The sequence below is a fragment of the Drosophila miranda genome, chromosome XR (assembly GCF_003369915.1).
Source record: "Drosophila miranda strain MSH22 chromosome XR, D.miranda_PacBio2.1, whole genome shotgun sequence".
Taxonomy (NCBI): Eukaryota; Metazoa; Arthropoda; class Insecta; order Diptera; family Drosophilidae; genus Drosophila; species Drosophila miranda.
In genome coordinates, this window is record NC_046674.1 from 25,372,911 (window position 1) to 25,390,035 (window position 17,125).

At 41.9% G+C, this 17,125-nt stretch overlaps 3 protein-coding genes across 3 annotated transcripts; 1 reads left to right on the forward strand and 2 right to left on the reverse strand.

The window, feature by feature from the left end:
• Positions 1-553: 553 nt before the first annotated feature.
• LOC117186215 lies at positions 554-11,758 on the reverse strand. The gene is made up of 2 exons (XM_033386557.1): positions 11,091-11,758; positions 554-681 (listed from the first exon to the last, which is right to left on the reverse strand). Exons 1-2 carry the CDS (start codon positions 11,554-11,556, stop codon positions 569-571), a joined length of 579 nt encoding a protein of 192 aa, XP_033242448.1. The 5' UTR covers positions 11,557-11,758; the 3' UTR covers positions 554-568.
• Positions 11,759-13,783: 2,025 nt separating this feature from the next.
• Positions 13,784-14,656, reverse strand: LOC108165272 (gamete and mating-type specific protein A). The gene is made up of 3 exons (XM_017301307.2): positions 14,612-14,656; positions 14,342-14,554; positions 13,784-14,257 (listed from the first exon to the last, which is right to left on the reverse strand). Exons 1-3 carry the CDS (start codon positions 14,634-14,636, stop codon positions 13,884-13,886), a joined length of 612 nt encoding a protein of 203 aa, XP_017156796.1. The 5' UTR covers positions 14,637-14,656; the 3' UTR covers positions 13,784-13,883.
• Positions 14,657-14,986: 330 nt separating this feature from the next.
• On the forward strand, positions 14,987-15,508 carry LOC108165271. The gene is made up of 3 exons (XM_017301306.2): positions 14,987-15,063; positions 15,127-15,333; positions 15,397-15,508. Exons 1-3 carry the CDS (start codon positions 15,030-15,032, stop codon positions 15,462-15,464), a joined length of 309 nt encoding a protein of 102 aa, XP_017156795.1. The 5' UTR covers positions 14,987-15,029; the 3' UTR covers positions 15,465-15,508.
• Positions 15,509-17,125: the final 1,617 nt, after the last annotated feature.

Here is a 17,125-nt window from a genome sequence, read left to right on the forward strand (position 1 = left end):
CTCCAGCACTCCACCGCTGGATGATTTATCTCATGTTTTCTTTTACGTCTCCGATTACCGTGTTTATCGGGCTGTTTTCTTATCTCAAACGTCTCTCTAATCATCTTGGCAGCTGATAGACAGTCAGATTATTATTTACGTTCTACATGAATCAGTCCTTTATTCTCGGTATTCAAATAGTAAATACTACCAGTATGTACCAGCCAGAAGGAAGCGTTTCCTGATCAGCATCAATAGCCGATTCGATAAAGCCATGTCCGTCTGGCCTTTCGATTTTGGGTGGGGAGACTCCTGTCCTTCGATTTCTACTCGATAAATTCTGTTTTGTCTATTTAATAGATACGTATATAGAAACTACGTAATGGGTATCTGAGTGTTTAGGGTCATGTGGCTTAACTGGTTTTTGCTGAAATTGTTTACCAAAAAATAGACTAACTTATCATATATTTACAGGAAAAAACGAGCGGGAGTGTTGTAAGTGGCGACTTTTATACCCGGCACTCAGTCAGTTTATATGTTACTTTTATGATTTATGTAACTTGTACAATATTTTATACGTAATTATACGTCAACGCCAGAATTGGTATCCAAGCCGATGCATCGCGATGACTTCCGCATGCTGTCTCTCTCTCTCTTTGTCTCTTATTATCGCTAGGGGGAATCTCTCAATTTTGCCCTCACCTGTCATAAGAGATGGAAAAAGCTAAGCGATAAAGAGAGCAACCACGACCGAAAAGTAGTTATGTTCTAACGTTAATTCTTTCACTCCGTTTACCATCTTTTCCCCTAATGACCTATTTGATCAGAATTATAGAATATTTGATCGTTTTCATCGTTCATTATATTTTGTTTACATCTGTCTCACTCTCCCTCTTTCTTTTTTAGCCAGCAACAGCCGCTCTTCTGCACCAGAGGGCGTACATTGCACGAGGAAGAGTGGGAGAGAGAAAGAGTCAGCGCTTGAATGGGGGTAGCGTAGCCACTGAAATTAAATATGTTTCTTCTGACTTAAACGCTGATCAAATATGAATCAGATTCGGCAATCTGGTAGATATGGTAATTTTTCATGATTGTGCGTTTTTGTAGGAAAACATCCTATCTGAAATAAACTTGCATATATTGAATTTCATTTCTTCTGGCTATAATAGTGATCCGTTTTGATACATATGCAGCACTCCCCTATTCCCCCTATTCCCCTATGATTCTGCGTTTTCGGTTTTCTCGTTTCTTCAAAATTGTGGATACCACAGATTTTCGCAGGGCAGACGGACGTAGGGACGGACGGATAGACATGGCTATATCGACTAGGATTTTGATGCTGTTTATGGGGTCTGAAACGCTTCCTTCTGGGTTCACCACAAAACTAATATTTAGCCCTAAACTCTACGAGCACTGGGTATACAACAATTATATGAAAATGTGACGAATATTATTTGTGAATATCGGTTAGTTTTGAGTTTAGCTGTAATCATGGTACGGCCCTTGTTTCAGCTTGATCGTTTAAGATTTAATGGTAGGTAAGTGAACGCCAGACTGTCTGATGAAAAACAGAACGATATAAGGCGTATAAATCTATCTGCTCAGGAATCTCGTATGATCTCATGCGGATGGATTGCCGATTAAAATATCATAGTCATGCTGATTAAAATCAGCAGCCATCAGTTATCTCTGGCTGGTTCAATGTGCCTGCTGCAACCTCAGGGGCATTTCCTATGTCAGCACTGAGGCGAGCATTCCCAGCCGGTTGAATATACTTTGTGGCCGCGGCGTGGCTCTGACAGGTAAGCAAACAAAGGAAGTGCGAACGGTGTGGCGGCATATCCGGAGCCTGTAGCGCTTTTAATTATAGAATTTTGACCAAGCCTGCGCTTGCTACTTGAGGTCTTTGCACGTTGCACCTTCTGCTGTGGTGCTGCTGAAATGTGGGCTGTCTATGAAATATTAAAGATAATTATAATCATTGGCAAAATGAAGTTATAGACCCTTTACTGAAACTTCTTAGCTAAAGTATAAATTACAGCTGGTTATAACCGAAACATAACTTTAATCTTTGAAAATGCCTTCTACCGGAAACCGTTTTGATCCGCGTAATTTTCAATAATGTTGGATACAATTTGATTGAATTCACCTCCGAGCCCTTCGTAGCAATCTTTTATCCAAACACAATGAGTTGCAGCCTGAGCCTCATCCCCTTAACAAGGAAATGCCGTCAGTTGTTCGATACTCCCTTGACAAAGATTCTATCTCGTTTCCCCGGTTCCTTCCAAGCAATTTGTAAACCATCAAATCGCGTTAAATGCTCTTTTCCGGCCGCGGCATCTTTCCCTTTTATCTACCCATTCATCTGGCTGCGAAAGAGGAGAAACATGTCATTGTTTTTTGTTGTTTTTGTTTTGTCTTGGTAAGCGGATTCGCTTAGGCTGACGGAGATTCCCGAGTCTTTTTCCTCTTTCCCTTGTGGCTTGCACCTCGGACAGGTACAAGGACGACACATGGCTCGATAAGGATCCAATCGTTTGCGCTTCTTCCTTCCTATTGATTCGTTTTCCTCTGGGCTGTTCCTTTGTACGGCTCTGAGAACGAAAACGGTAAAGAAGGCTGTCATCCGTCCATAAGAGCAACTTCAGTTCCTCATGGAGTTATGCAAACGGTTTTCCCCTAATTTTCCTTAATTTGTCACCAACAAAACACACTTCATGCTTCATGCTGCGCCTCGCCGACAACTTCCGTCGCAGCCATTCAGCCAATAAGTACAAATGACAAGACCCCGTGTCTAATGAGCTCGGCCATTTCACAGTAGCCAGGTTAGGTCAGATCTGACCCATTCGTGGTCTGTTCATAAAATGTCTGAAAAATGAGCATGTAATTTACGAGCTGTTGTTGAGCCCACACTCCCGGAAAATCTATTTCGATTTTTATTAGTTAAAGAAACTGGGAACTGGAACTCAACTGCAACTGCAACTGGCTGAGAGCGTAATGAGGCATTTAAAATCGTTTCCGCTCGGAATTGAATACATTAAAATATTTATTTGTCATTGTTACCAACAAAACCGTCTTAGCGTAGACATTGTAGTGGGCCCCATATTATCCTTTTTAACCATTTTCACTAGAATGAGGCCTAGTTCATATAGGGATTGAACCGAGATGTCAATGAAAGTAGGAAACAAGGCAGTGTTGGGACTAGGATGAAAGAGTAATAGTATATAATATATATGTATAAAGTATATATCTAATTGTCGTTTGTGCATGTAAACTTTTCTGGAATTTTTGCTGGCCACTTCAAAACCTTCAGTAGTTGGAGACATGGAGCAGAGCATTGTCCTGTTGAAATGTCCACGAATCGCCATAATATTTTCCCCCAAAATCAATAAGAACTTCGTCTAATGGTTGAAAATATTTTCTGACGCCTATTTTGGGGCCCTAATATCCCTATTTTTCAGTCATCAGTGAAGATGTTATTTTTTCCACTCTGAGTCCCAAAACGGTTGAGTTTCAGTAAAGTGACATTCGCCCCACTTTATGTCAGGGAAGTAGCTGAAATTTTACTATCCTTTTTCGTGGGAAACGTTCTGATCAGCCCTCAAAATTGTTTGCACTCGACGCTTTGGTACAGGGAGGAGCCAGTTCGTGACAAATTTGTACGGAGCTCTGGTTTTCTTTAACGGCCAAGCTTTTATACGCCGCTTATCGTGTTCTTGCAGTAATGGAGTGTGCCCCGGGCGAGGTGTTTTCCCGTTACTTTTTGGATCTTTTAAAAAAGTTTGGATTGTAAAATATCTTCTGCTCATTTTGGTAACGATTTCCTGTAGTGGCATTTTGCGAGAAGTTTAAATTTGTGCATACCTGATTAACACAATAAACTCACTTTAAACGCAAGCAAAACCAATCAATTTGATGCGACCACTAATTTAAGATCAATGATTTCGTTCAGCATTACGAGGTGCGAGAGCTTTTATGAAATAATAACGGAACCTAATTCGTTTTTGTACTGCACTTTGTTATTGCAAGCAAGGTGAGCTTTTTGCACGATCAAACCCAACGACGAAGTTCTGGCAGCAGATCATAAACATTGTAGGCATAAAGCTTTTAGACTCGAAAGCTGAGAGCTATTCCAATGAGGTTTTTTTCTTTCAGAAAATCACAGTGTAGTCGGCGGATCGGCTCCACAGGCCCACATCAACAAAGAGAGTGCATCTTTGGTAATCTTTCCCTTTTGTTTTTCTGTATAGTTTTAGGTTTTCTTTTGAAAAATTAAAGCTCATTTTTGTTCGTCCCATTCATCTAATTTCAAGCGTAAAGCTTGGCATAACTTCTTTGATATCAATTCTTCTACTCAAAGCGAGGAATATAGGAATAAAATTCGTTTCCTTCTGTCTGTTAAGGTACTTTGGCACAACCCCTGCCAATAGCCAAATTTTCTGAAGTTTCCTCCGCTGTGAGTCCTCTGGAGCAACAATCAATCATAATTCTTTCCTAGTTTGTCAAGAAACTTCGCTTCACCTGGAGTTCGAAGGGAAGTTGGCGTTGTCTGTTATCGCAATGCAGTCAGGCAGTGCCAGTGCCAGTGCCAGTGCCTTGCCAGTGTCAGTGCCTTGCCAGTGCTAGTGCCATCCCAGTGCCAGTGTCACAAAGAGAAGCAGAAGCATCAGCTAAGTTCCAACAAAAGCTATTGACTTTCAGGTGGAGGTGTGGCGCATTGGTCTTGGTTTCGGTCGCACTGCACATAAAGTTGAGGGAAAAAGAGCGCCAGGGGAATAGCAACAATAACGGAGGACGAAAGCTGATAAGCATGAAAACGGAAACTCGCACACCGACAGGACAGAGCACAGCCATGAAAGAAGAAGGCCGGGAGCCTGAGCAGGGCAGAAATGCAACAGTTTGCCAAGGGATATTGACGGACCGAAGCTGGGTTGAGTTGCTGCCAATGCCATTGAAGGAATTCCCCGGCGTGTCCTGGCCTCTGTTTGTGTGTGGCCGCATGAAAACCCGATAACGCTGTGTTGATATGCAGGAACTCTTGCTGTTTATACCAGCCTCATGTGCACACATACACGAACAAAATCGTTTGCAGTGGTATCTGTGCACGGCGTGAAGATGGAGGAGCCGCGCTGAACGCGCTAACATATGATTGTCGTCTGCCTCCACCGAACATAAAACGGGATAAAGGATAACGAAGCGCAAATTTCAAATAATCATGAATATTACATGAGCTGCAAAAGTAGACAAACGTTCCGCAGACAACGCACACACACACACACACACACACGCAGATACATGCACACTGGGGCAAGGAAAGGATACGCCACGGAATCCGGTTAGTCCGATCCTGCTACTGTTTCTCGCCAGGCTTCTCTTTTCTTTTTTTTAGCGACGATTTAAATAAAAATCATTCACACGTCCCAAATTATTTATTAATGTACATACATACATACATACTCGTGGTATGTATGCAAAAATCGGTAAAGGCGTTTGGAGTAAGGGGCAGGAGAGAAAGGTAGAGAGACCTACATATGGTGAAAGAGGTTACCGAACTGTTTAAAATCTCAAGATTTGATATTTTTCGTGTTGTATCCGGGTGTTTCCTGTCGAGGATGGGGAATAAGACATTGACAAGGGGTTGCTACCCCTGGATCCTGTCTGCAAATCGATTGAACGTTTTGCTTTGTTTGGTTTTCCCTCATTCAATGCGATTATTCAAATGTGATTCCTTCAGTTATCCCTCTGAGGAATTTTAAAAATTTGAACTTTTTCCATCTTGGGCAGAATTTTTGAATTATCATTATTTTACCGATATCTTAAGGGACGACTTTAATCCTTAATTCTTTATTTTGCAGCCTGTGAATAATATATTCGCTGTCTGGCATCAGGGTCCTTAAAGCACGCACCTCCGCAAAGGAGCAACCCACTCGAGTTGACTGATAGCACCCTCCGACTACCCCCCCCCCCCCCCCCCCCCCCCCGACTGCACCCTCCGACTACACCCTCCTCCGTGTGTGAATGTGCGTTCAATGAGAAGCCGGCAATGAGCTTGCAATAATGTGATAAGCGCAACGGAAATGAAAATAAGTATAAATGCAAGTGCAAAGGAAGCGGTGACACAGGCACACAAAGGGAAAAATATAAACAGAGCGGGAGCGGAAGTTGCAACAACAACCAGAACAGCAAAAAGCCCGAGGAGCACTTAAAGGCGAGAGGAGGTGCCACCGTGAACTTCAATAACAGTACGCAGAGCGGCAGAGAGGCAGAGAGGCAGAGAGGCAGAGAGGCAGAGCTGCAGACTGCAGACAGTGACGGAGCCAAAGAGATGGGGACAGCAGGGGAGCTCGTGTGCGGATCATCAGGCAATAAAAGCAGAATTGCCGGTGGAGTCAGGACCTCTGCACTCACCCTCTTGCATCCGCCTGCTCACATGTGGTGCTTTTTGCCGCAATTATTTTTATTGGTTCGGGGCAAAAATTTACGTTTCATATTTCCCGGCTGCACCGAAGCGACTTACGGGAATGGCGTTAATTTCGTTATGGAAAATTTCAACGACTTTACACGAGAGCATGTGCGGCAACCAGACCAGCTTGATGGGAAACCGATTGATGAAAGGGGAAAGGGTAGTTGGCACTGCGGCGCCACTGCACACAATAGAGCTTAATATTGAAAAGTTTCGAGAATCTTAATTAAAGGTTATACCCGTAAAGACCTTCTTTAATTATGGGTATTTGTGCGGCAGTGGTGCTAAGTGGATGAACCAAGGACACACGGCTACGGCGGGGTCATGTAAATTTGATCTCAACGCTTGAATGTTCTAATGCGCCACAAATGAGTACTTTGACTTATTTGCTTTTATTGAATTCCCCGGTAAATATACATATATGTAATTAATTAATCCATTAACCTATCCTATGAAATTTCAATATGCACTCAATATTTATTTATTGACCACTTTATATGACATATTTCGTTTATTCGATATACACTACATGCAGACATACTAACATCATTAATCAATGTACATTCAACAGACCAGCGCAAAAACCGAAGGAATTCGCACTTATTTCATAATTAAACAACAAAAACCAATTAAATTTAACTTAATCAAATTACAAATTGACAATTTGAAATGCAGAATCATCTACTTTACGTTCAAGCCCCTACCATTGAACGAATACATTTCAACTGAAACTCAATCGAGCTCATCGAGTATCGACATCTTTTAATGCCTCGGACGCAATCAATAAAAATACGTGTGAAAGAGGGCGGAGGGCATTACACACTGCCTGAACAGGGCCGTGGGAATGGGCAGTCTTAATAAAAAATGTAAATTTGTGTAGAAAAATTCTACACAATAAATACAAATTGGATGAAATGTCAAGGCATTAGACAAGAGAGTAGACTACTGAAAGATGAAAGACCATAGGGAGATAGGGAGCATGGAGGTTAGAGTGAACCCAAGCGCGTGAAATGTGAATCGAAAATTGCCTATGGACCTGGAAATCTTCCATGAGCTACTATGTACACCAAGGAGTACATACTCATTAAATATTCAGTTATATAATTCTTGTAGCTTTATTTACATCTTGCTGTCTCTCAGAACTTGTGAAAGGGAAAATCGAGTTGGGTCCATCCCAAAAGCCTTCCCACGCCTCATCGGTAGCTAAAACATGGCACAAATTCAATGGCATGCCAGCGTCCCTGACCAAGTTTAAGTTGGGAACTCACGTAGGCCCTGTGACCCCCGGCTATCTGTCACCCCGTAGATGCCTGCTGTTTCGGTGGAGCGACATTATCCATTCTCTATTCGCTGTCGGTAAAAATTACGCACATTTAGCTGGTCGCCGTCGGCCAATGATGTTTTCAGCGCGTTGTCCTTTGCTTCCTCTTTTTTGTTCGTCTCGATAGCCAGAGGAGGGACATGAATGTTTAAAGAACTCGCAGAGCTCATCGCTGAGATGCTGGGAGAGTAGGGGACTGGAGGTAGCAAGCACACGCACAATGAATAATTTAAAGACCCGAGAGTTCTGGCATCATCAAATAAATGCCAAATGAGCAATCAAAGTGCCATGAAAGTCTACATAAGCAGAGCCTTCAACTGATGAGAAGCCGTAAAAAATTATATGCAAGAAGTATCAAAGATGAGAAGAGGAGTGGAGGAGTAGAGGAGCAGAGGAAGCAATGAAGCGCGTAAACAGCAAACAAAACCGAAGAAAATCATTACGGGTTTTAAAACGAATAAATAATATAAAACAAGCAGAAAGACTATCTTTGGGGAACACGCTTTCGATAGACCTGCACATGTCCTTATGACAGCTTTATGATCCGATTTTGATCTTCTTGAGCTCAGCAATTCTGTTGTGATTTTTTACTTTGAGTAGAGCAAATATAATTTATTATAGAGTAGTGCCTGCTTATCTGCATCTCAGCAGATACCACTAGGTTTTTTTAGAGGTGAAAAAGAAAAACACTTTTTATTCGTAACTTGTGTATGACACACCATGTTTTGAAGATCTTTTCTATTTAAAGAAGTAATGAATTCAGATAGTTGTTACGTTAGTCCCAAAATCATTGAACTTTCAACTTGGTTGGGTGTTTAATGGGTGGTATTACTGTTCTGCTCTTTTAACTTTCATGAGTATTGGTGGATGAACTAGGAGAAATTTATCAAACAGTTCTCACAATAGGTTATAACAGGTACTTAAAACTTTAAAAAAGTCAGTTCATCTAAAAAAATACTATTTTCAGAATTCATTGAAAGTTTAATAAAACCAATGACATGTAAATTTATGACTTTTTTGGGAAAACCTATTAAAATATTTGTTGGTATTTTTATACTCATGTTTTCTTTAACGTTAACGTTCTATTATTTCCTATAAGAAAGAAGATTCTTTAAAAATTCCAGAAAATTGGCCGAACTTTGGTTAACGGTATATTTGTAATCTTTTATTTCCTCGAAATTCGGTAACGTACGTTAGATGGCTCCGCGGACTTAAAGCAAAACAAAAAAAAAACAAGAAAGGATTTTATATTTAACAACTCTGAAATTTAACACTGAATATTTCTTGTATATGCACTAAAAATCTTTTACAGATAGTCCTACCCTATTCGCAGAGCTTGGCCATTTTTTACACCAGCCTCAAAAACCAATTCTGTTTTTGGTAACGTAACATCGGGTCACATTTTGGCTCATATCTTCAAAATCGTAAGCTCGATTATTGTCAGTGAACTATTGTGAATATAGAGCTACCAATAACTCTATAAATAGAACAAGTTATGTTTAAAAATGTGACTTTTTTATAACTTTTTGAAACATTCTTTCGTACGAATGAAACGCAACGTCAGAATGCAGATGCCTATTTATCAATATTTTAAGAAAAGTTTGGTATCACATTTAATATTCCACGCTTCCGTTTCGAACTCGTTCCCTGGTGTTCTTTCAATACCGCTTATAGTGGCGGCCCAATAAATTCGTTAGTAGTATTAACCCCTTTCCCACTACCCTGCAGCAACGAATAACTTAAAGTTGAGGGTCATAAAACTTGCGTAGAGTCAGAATTTTCTTATTAAACTTATTGTTTTATTCGTTTTTTGTGTCTTTTCACTCAAACATACTTCTGAGCAAGTTATATACAAAAATGCTGCAGTTTTCCTCAGTTTCTAGAGCCAACTTCAGCTGCACGAGGAGTTCAGAAATACATAGGAGCATTTTTCTTTCTCAACTCTCGGTTTGAGCAGACAAGAGGCAGAGCTGGCACAGTTGTACATACCAATTGCTTATATTTCGACCATATGGTGCTTTGTGTATGGTACCCGGTCCTCAGACCCGACTCCTGCCCCCTTTGTCTTTCTCTGGATGTACATTTGGTGGCATTTATGGAACATTTGGTGCCCTGTTTTGTTTAAATAATATTTATCCATTGAAACGATGTCAATAATGGTATTATATCTAAATTTAATTATGCTTGTTATTATGTCATTTGCCTAAACATAATAAGCTACCTAATCATAGCCCAAATAAAGTTGAACCAGTGGTTCAACCATTCCAGTGGCTCTGAGAATAAAACACGGAGCCCTGAGACCAATCCCAGGAAAACTTTAATCCCAAACAAATTTGCAAAATATTTGACCTCGAATCGAAATGACCTATTGCCAGTTGTGTATGTGTGTTGGGGCTCTGGCCTGGTGCTCGGCGCACAACAATATCTGTTTAATGAAAGGCAATATTCCTATCTTTGAGACTATGCTTATTGTCTATGATGCAAATAGAAGCAGCATTGTGCGCGGCATATGAACCGATACTGTAGTAGAAATATGTGGTCTTTCAGGGACGTGATGCAGTGAATACGCACCATATGTACATACATCCACACATATGTATGTACGTATGTATGTATATGAAACGTGAACTGCACTTTTAGCTTACTTGGCCAAAAGCCAATTTTCAGACAAAACGCATGCCAAATTTGCCGAAACGAAACGAAACGAAACACGAGAAATAGCTAAATATTTTATGATATCGATGAGGGAGGCTGTCGCTGTCTGGTCCACAGAGAAATCCCACAAACAGGCAAATATGAGTACAAACAGAGTTTGTGGCTCCTTCGTGCCGCTCGAAAAGCAGTTCAGCAATTTCAGTGCCAGTTAGCGTTAACTGTATTCAAATGTGCTTTTTATACACATTTTGGGCTAAGAATTCCTTCTGAATTGCATGCCAGTTAAGGTTTTATTTATATGTGTATGTATATTGTAGCATGACACACATACAGACATATAGTGGATGCAAATAGCTAGTTTGAGAAATCAATATTTGTAGTTTTATAGAAATAAATACAAGTATTATACGATATATAAACAGCTACATGGAATTTTGTAACTTTTTTTATGACAGATCTACAAGAAAGCGTATTTCGTATTCCGTATACCACTGATCCTCGTTTATTGTTGCGATTTTTTGATATTTTGTGAAATATGACTCCAGTTGCGTGAGGTCCAGGGTAGGGTAGGGTAGGCTACTGTTTTCCCCCTCCACAGTTTATATTGTACATATTTCCCCATGGAAGCCTAAAAGTATTCTTTATTCCCCACTACAAAAGCTTTAAACTCACCTGCGCTCAGCTGATGGTGGCCACTCCCACTCCCACTACCACCAGTGCTGGCTGCAGCTCCACCTCCACCTCTACCAGAAGCAGGTCTAGAACCAGGACCAGCACCAGCACCACCTCCACCGTCTCCTCCGCGCTCTGCGCCATTGAGTGCCTCAATGGTAGAACGCTTCTTGCCCCTCCAGACGCTGACGCCACAGCACTCGGCACAGCAGCAGAAGACAAAGCCCAAAATCAGTAGTGTCCAGGCGGAAACCATTAGCACAATGGTCGAGGTGGATCGATAGCTGGAGTTCTCTTCCTCAAACAGCGCCAGCCTGCTGTCTGCCGTGCGATTGTCATAGCTCCCGCTGGGGTCCAGGGCCTTGGCATAGAAACCGTCCACATTGGCCAGGGCCGCATAACTGCTGCCCACCGTGAGCAGATAGGGCTGAACTTTGGTCAGACGAACTACTGTGAAGTTCGACATGATTGCAGCTTAGTAACTCAATCAGTCAGTCAGTCAGTCAATCACTCACTCACATAGGCAGCCAGCGAATCAATATGCCAATTTATTATAATAAAAACGTATTTTGCTACACGAAATATAGCGAAACGAGCAACTGCCTCGCGAAACGTGACTGTTTCTTAGGTTACCCGCCAGCAACTGGGCAACTGGGCAACTCGGCAAATGGGCAACAGAGAAAAACGACATCCTCTACATTTTCATATATTTATATACGTATTTTGTTCTTCCTTCTCGATGTGGATTGGCTTATTTGTCGGTGTGTGAAAATGCCCTGGGAACACCACAAGAGCAGCAACAACAGACGGCAGTGGTCTCCAAATTTTGTCTCTGCCGGCTTTATGCCTGCAATCTTCGTTATCACGTTGTGTATTTAAGCAGATAGATGGAGAGACAAACAGACGGATATACGGATAGACGGATAGACAGGCGGCAGCGCCAGCGTCAGCGACAGAGACAGAGTCAGAGACAGAATCTCATCTCTTGTTTAAACAATATGGTATATGTGTTAACGCCTGCGTGCGAGTCTATCCAGCTGGGCCTGTTTTCAGGTTTTCTTTTTATTAATTTTTGACTGACTTTTGTTTAATTGCGAGAGTTGCCACGACTGTGGGGGGAAACCAAAACGGCTTTGGCGAGAGCGGTTCGCGGTGATCGTCAGAGCTGCAGCTTTTAGGGCCAGCTATCCGTACAGTTATGAGGGGCCTGTATAATTATCACATTTATGACTAAATTCTGCTAAATTTGTATTATATTTACAATACAACGTCATCTGAAAGGTTTATTTTTATCACCCGTTCTAGGTACTATTATTATTATTATGGCCAGTGTCTGTTCACTGCGTTTGCTGTTGTCCGGGGCTTTTGGAAAAATGTTCGGCTCCGCTCTGGGCTGTGGTATGCGCTAGACCGCACATGTACCTCTTTTCTATGTTAATATATAGATCATCAACCTTCAATGATTTGGTAAACATATAACCAATATTTTTTATTTATATTTTCCAAAGGAATGGGCAATTAAAGAATGGTTTGAAATCGTATTAAAAGTCCTCTTTGCCTTATTGTAAATTTGTTGCCATTTATCGAAAAAAATCCATATATATAATTAACAGGCTTAAGCAACTCATGTGACAGTAGAGTTTTCTTTTAAATGGGTTTATGTTATACCAATAGATATTAATGGGACTCGAATCAGGGATTCAGCAAACCAAATAAAATATGGTTAGAAGGTGATGGAAATCTTCAAGAGCATCCTCGATATCCTGATTCAAATGCCGAACAAAAATGCCCAATCATCAGTAATACAATCACAATCACAAAATCCGCTAAAATAGCTAAAGGATTACTAACCAAACAACTACCATATCACGATGAAAATCATATCAAAAAACATTATTACTATTTGGATGCAAAAGAAGACTTAACCTGTGCCTTGTGCAGTCTCGAGAGAAAATTTGATAATATTAAACATAAATTTGAGTTCTACAAGTATGTGTTAATAGTAATTGCAATCATTTTGTGGTGACTGCTAGACTGCTCTTTTTCGTGTAAACTACGTGACACCCGAACTGTTCAGACCCGCTAAACAAAGATTCGTATTGGATGCATACACAAAAGATCAACGAGAAAGGTAAACTTAATGATCAGGAATGAGTAGCGTATAGACTCAGATGGCTTTAAAGGATTCACAAAGACAGGAAACTCTAGAAATGTTTGGATAAATACTTGTTTTGTAGATTTAAGATATACGATACCAGATTGCGAACACTCTTACTCTTCTCAAAGAGTACAGAGGTTTACTGGTGGATCTGCACGAAATGTATTTAGCCAGAGGGAAGCACATATGTACTTATATGTAGTACATGATTAGAATCTATAGCCGAGTCATACGAACGCTCTTTTGAGTGCATACTTTTAGGATGAATTCGCAGATGAAGTTTGTTTTCACTTTTTGCCATTGTCCTACTACCAGACACGTGTGTCTCGGCTCAAACGTTTCCCATCCCCTGGCTTAAGTGGCACTTTTAATAAATAGCGAAGTTATACGCTGCACGCCCACTAAAACAATTTTTGGCACGCTTCCTAAGAACACACGAATACCCCTTCAAGAACCCCTTGTTAACCCTTAACTGAGGATATGTGGGGGTCCTGGAAGAACTTATATTAAAGTAGTAGTGGTAGTAGTAGTAGTAGTAGTAGAGAGCATTGAAGTGTTTATTGTTTTTCATTGAAAGGATTTAAAAATGGGTTAGTCTTCAGAGGTATCCGTGTCCGTGATTGTCCGTGATTATTTTATTCAGATGCCACTGTGGAAGTGGGTCGCAGAGTGGTCCGTGGGCGTGGCGTGCGGGGTGTAGGCGTTGGGCGAGGAGTTCGCGTGGGGCGAGGAGTTCGGGGAGTTGGGGTTCGCGGTGTGGGCGGAGTTCGCGTAGGGCGGGGAGTACGTGTGGGGCGAGGAGTGCGGGGAGTTGGGGTTCGCGGTGTGGGCGGAGTTCGCGTAGGGCGCGGAGTTCGTGTGGGGCGGGGGGTCCGTGGAGTTGGGGTACGTGGCGTAGGTGGGGTACGTGGAGTGGGTGGCGTGTGCCGAGTTGGACGTCGGGTTGGGCCGGACTGAAGGGCTCTTCTCACATTGTCACAGGAGAGTGTCCCGCATCGCACTATAGTCACTGCAAACATAATAAATCGATTGATGAATTAACAATCGGTTACACCATTTTTGGTGTACGCCGGACTATCCTTCGCGGGCTTACATTGACAGGTGGCTCTAGCCAAATCGCATCGGGAGATATCGCGCCAGTTGGCCTGACTCCTGCGACAATTGCTATTATAGATCTGCGTAACATCGTTGGTAGTTCCCAGGCGGTCCTGATTGCGCAGACACCGATCGTTCAGGCGCCGGCAAACGTCGGAGCCTCTCGGGGCCCTCGTCGTGGCCTGGCTAGCCACACAGATGCAACCGATAGCTGGAACTCAATAATGTCAGAATTTTATGTTGCAGCTGCGAGGTCCTATGCTCTCACCCAATAGCAAAGCGATTTTCCACATTTTGGTGTTGTCACTGAAAACTTACTGAAGTTCTGTGATGGAACAGTGCGGGTGCTTGGGCTTTTATAAGGAGCGGTACATATATTTTGGGAAACAACTGTTTTCTCTGTATGGGGAAGATTCCATTATTGCGAGTATCAGGAAATACGGAACATCAGTGCATTCAAATGGCTAAAAGACAATCAACTCTTATTGTCAAATATTTCCTTTGAGGGTTTTCGCCTTTTTTTCTCTTTGTACTCGCATTTCATCAGTTTTATTCATTGTTTTGGAGAGATATATTGTTTCTGGTCGGTAGGTACATATGTATATAAAAAGCCCGGACATGACTGGGTCTTCAGTAGTTATCAGAACTACATAGCAATTTCCATCGGCGAAAAATAGACGGAGAGAATGAATATCCCCATAGTTTTGGCTGTATTTGTTGGTGAGTCGTATAACTACTCTACCATTTGTTGGGATTATCCCTAGCTATTCCTGTCGTTTACAGTCGTCTGCTTAACTCTGATAGCTGGTCAGAGGGATGACTGCGAGCAACTGAAACGGGCGTGCGATAGCTGCGTGAATCGCCCGGAAAATGCGGGTGATCGCAACCGTAATCTCCCCACGTTGAACAGGGAGTGCAGGAGGAAGACTCGCAATACCTGGGTTTGGCGCGATATAAACCGATGCGAGCTTACCAGATTGAATTGCCTGGGTAAGTCGACTTAATATTTTGTACATTAAGGGCTATCCTAAGCGGTATTACCATTGTCTATAGGATCCGATCGCCGGATGAACTGCGACGATATAGCTGAACTTGCCAGAATGCGACGTGTCAGGAACTGAGGCAGCATTGCCAATCGATAATGATGATAATTGAAAATAAAATCTACAAGAGATCATTGAAAAAATGCGGATTTTACACGTTTCATAGAGGGTATACTGGTTTTTGCTAGATTATTGCAGCTCAAAGAAGGAAGCACCACTGGAACTATTCCTCGGTAGCCAAACACAAAAGCGGAAAGGGGGAAAATGGTTAAAATCAGAGTTGTTCTTATCCCCAGTACTCTTAGAGTTTTGGGATATATTAGATGTGGATATGTGTAACACTCAGAAGGATGCGTTTCCGATGTTTCCAAATGTAAAATGCTGCCCAACGCTGCTCTCGGAGCTACATATTTGGATACACCTTACGTTAGGTTAGGTTATGGCGGTAGCGGGGTAGAGGGCCCGAGCCTCCCCCCCAGATCACTTGGACCTGTTAAATATCCTTTGTTCTTCCGCATGGCCTCTTCTCCCTCACTTAACCGTGGTTTCAAAGCTATTGCAGCTTACAGACAGTCCCCTCCGGAGGCTTGGTTGAATTTGGACAAGAGCCATGGTTTGATTTCGGACCTTTCCGACCTTTCCGACCTTTCCGACCTTTCCGCACGGACATCTTTTTCTTACCCAGAAAATAACCCTCCATATCATATATCTTTGTTCAAAATGCTTTATTGCTTCTGAAAATAGTTCAACAAAATTTTGAAAAATGCAATATGTAATATTTATAAAATTTTGTATATATCAGCAAAAAGTAATCAAAATAGGACGATTATATCTGTCTTAAAATATATAAGAACGGGACGTATTTCAATATAAAAACCTAAGCTTTGAGGTTGAAATCGGAAGGCACAGGAAGCAGTAAAATATACAGTGGTGGCAGGAGTGAGTGTAAGGTCGCAACAAATATAGTAAAAAGCAAAGCCGGAGACAATGGAAGCCAAGAAAACGCCCTTTCTCTGATGGCCAAGGTCCAAGTTCTTGAAGCTCCACTCCTTTCCATTTTTTGTATTTTTGGATCTGCGTGGAAGTCTTACGTGCTCAAATTCAATTCAAAAGCGAAAAGCGATTATCACCGCTTAGCTGTCGGCGACACGAGTAAAAGTCAGCCGGAGTAAAAGTCCAAGTGTGAACGCCAAAATCCGAGCGCTTGAAGCACTTGACAAAGGGCATGGTTATATCTGTACATCTGTATATACATGTGTATATTCATACATATGTATGTATGTGTGAACATACTTTGTTGGCTCAAATAAAAAGTACACTTACAAGTGGCGCTAAAGCCAAGTGCAATGCATTCCCTGGCCCCTCTGTCTACAGCTCCAATTTCAAACCCATTCCAAGCTTCTTCCACGTTCCCATTTCCCTCTGTTCGCCATGGTCTGTGGAATCTTTGGGACGTCAGCTGGCCGGACATTTCCAAAGTGGAAAGCAGTTGAAAGGAAGGACTGGGGTCTACAGCAGTGGTGTGAGGTTGCTGGAACGGGTGCGGCAAATGTGGTCAAGAGTTTTACAAAGTTCATCATCATGGTCAGCATGGTCCAAGCATTTTTCAAGTGCAACTCAAAGAGATTTTCAATTTTCATATATTATGTAAGCAGTTAACACCAGCTGGCCGTAAATAGTATGACAACTTTTCTCTAAGACCGATGGATATACACACTACACTTGCATCGTTACAACGT

Excerpts from the sequence above, each read along its gene's own strand:
- LOC117186215 (XM_033386557.1), bottom strand. The coding sequence starts at position 11,556 with ATGTCGAACTTCACAGTAGTTCGTCTGACCAAAGTTCAGCCCTATCTG. Across the intron at positions 682-11,090 it reads CCACCATCAGCTGAGCGCAG|GTGAGGGCAAAATTGAGAGA; the intron begins GTGAGTTTAAAG and ends CTCTTATGACAG.
- LOC108165271 (XM_017301306.2), top strand. The coding sequence starts at position 15,030 with ATGAATATCCCCATAGTTTTGGCTGTATTTGTTG. Across the intron at positions 15,064-15,126 it reads AGTTTTGGCTGTATTTGTTG|TCGTCTGCTTAACTCTGATA; the intron begins GTGAGTCGTATA and ends TGTCGTTTACAG. Across the intron at positions 15,334-15,396 it reads TACCAGATTGAATTGCCTGG|GATCCGATCGCCGGATGAAC; the intron begins GTAAGTCGACTT and ends CATTGTCTATAG.
- LOC108165272 (XM_017301307.2), bottom strand. The coding sequence starts at position 14,636 with ATGTGGAAAATCGCTTTGCTATTGG. Across the intron at positions 14,555-14,611 it reads GAAAATCGCTTTGCTATTGG|CTATCGGTTGCATCTGTGTG; the intron begins GTGAGAGCATAG and ends ATTGAGTTCCAG. Across the intron at positions 14,258-14,341 it reads GGCTAGAGCCACCTGTCAAT|TGACTATAGTGCGATGCGGG; the intron begins GTAAGCCCGCGA and ends TTATGTTTGCAG.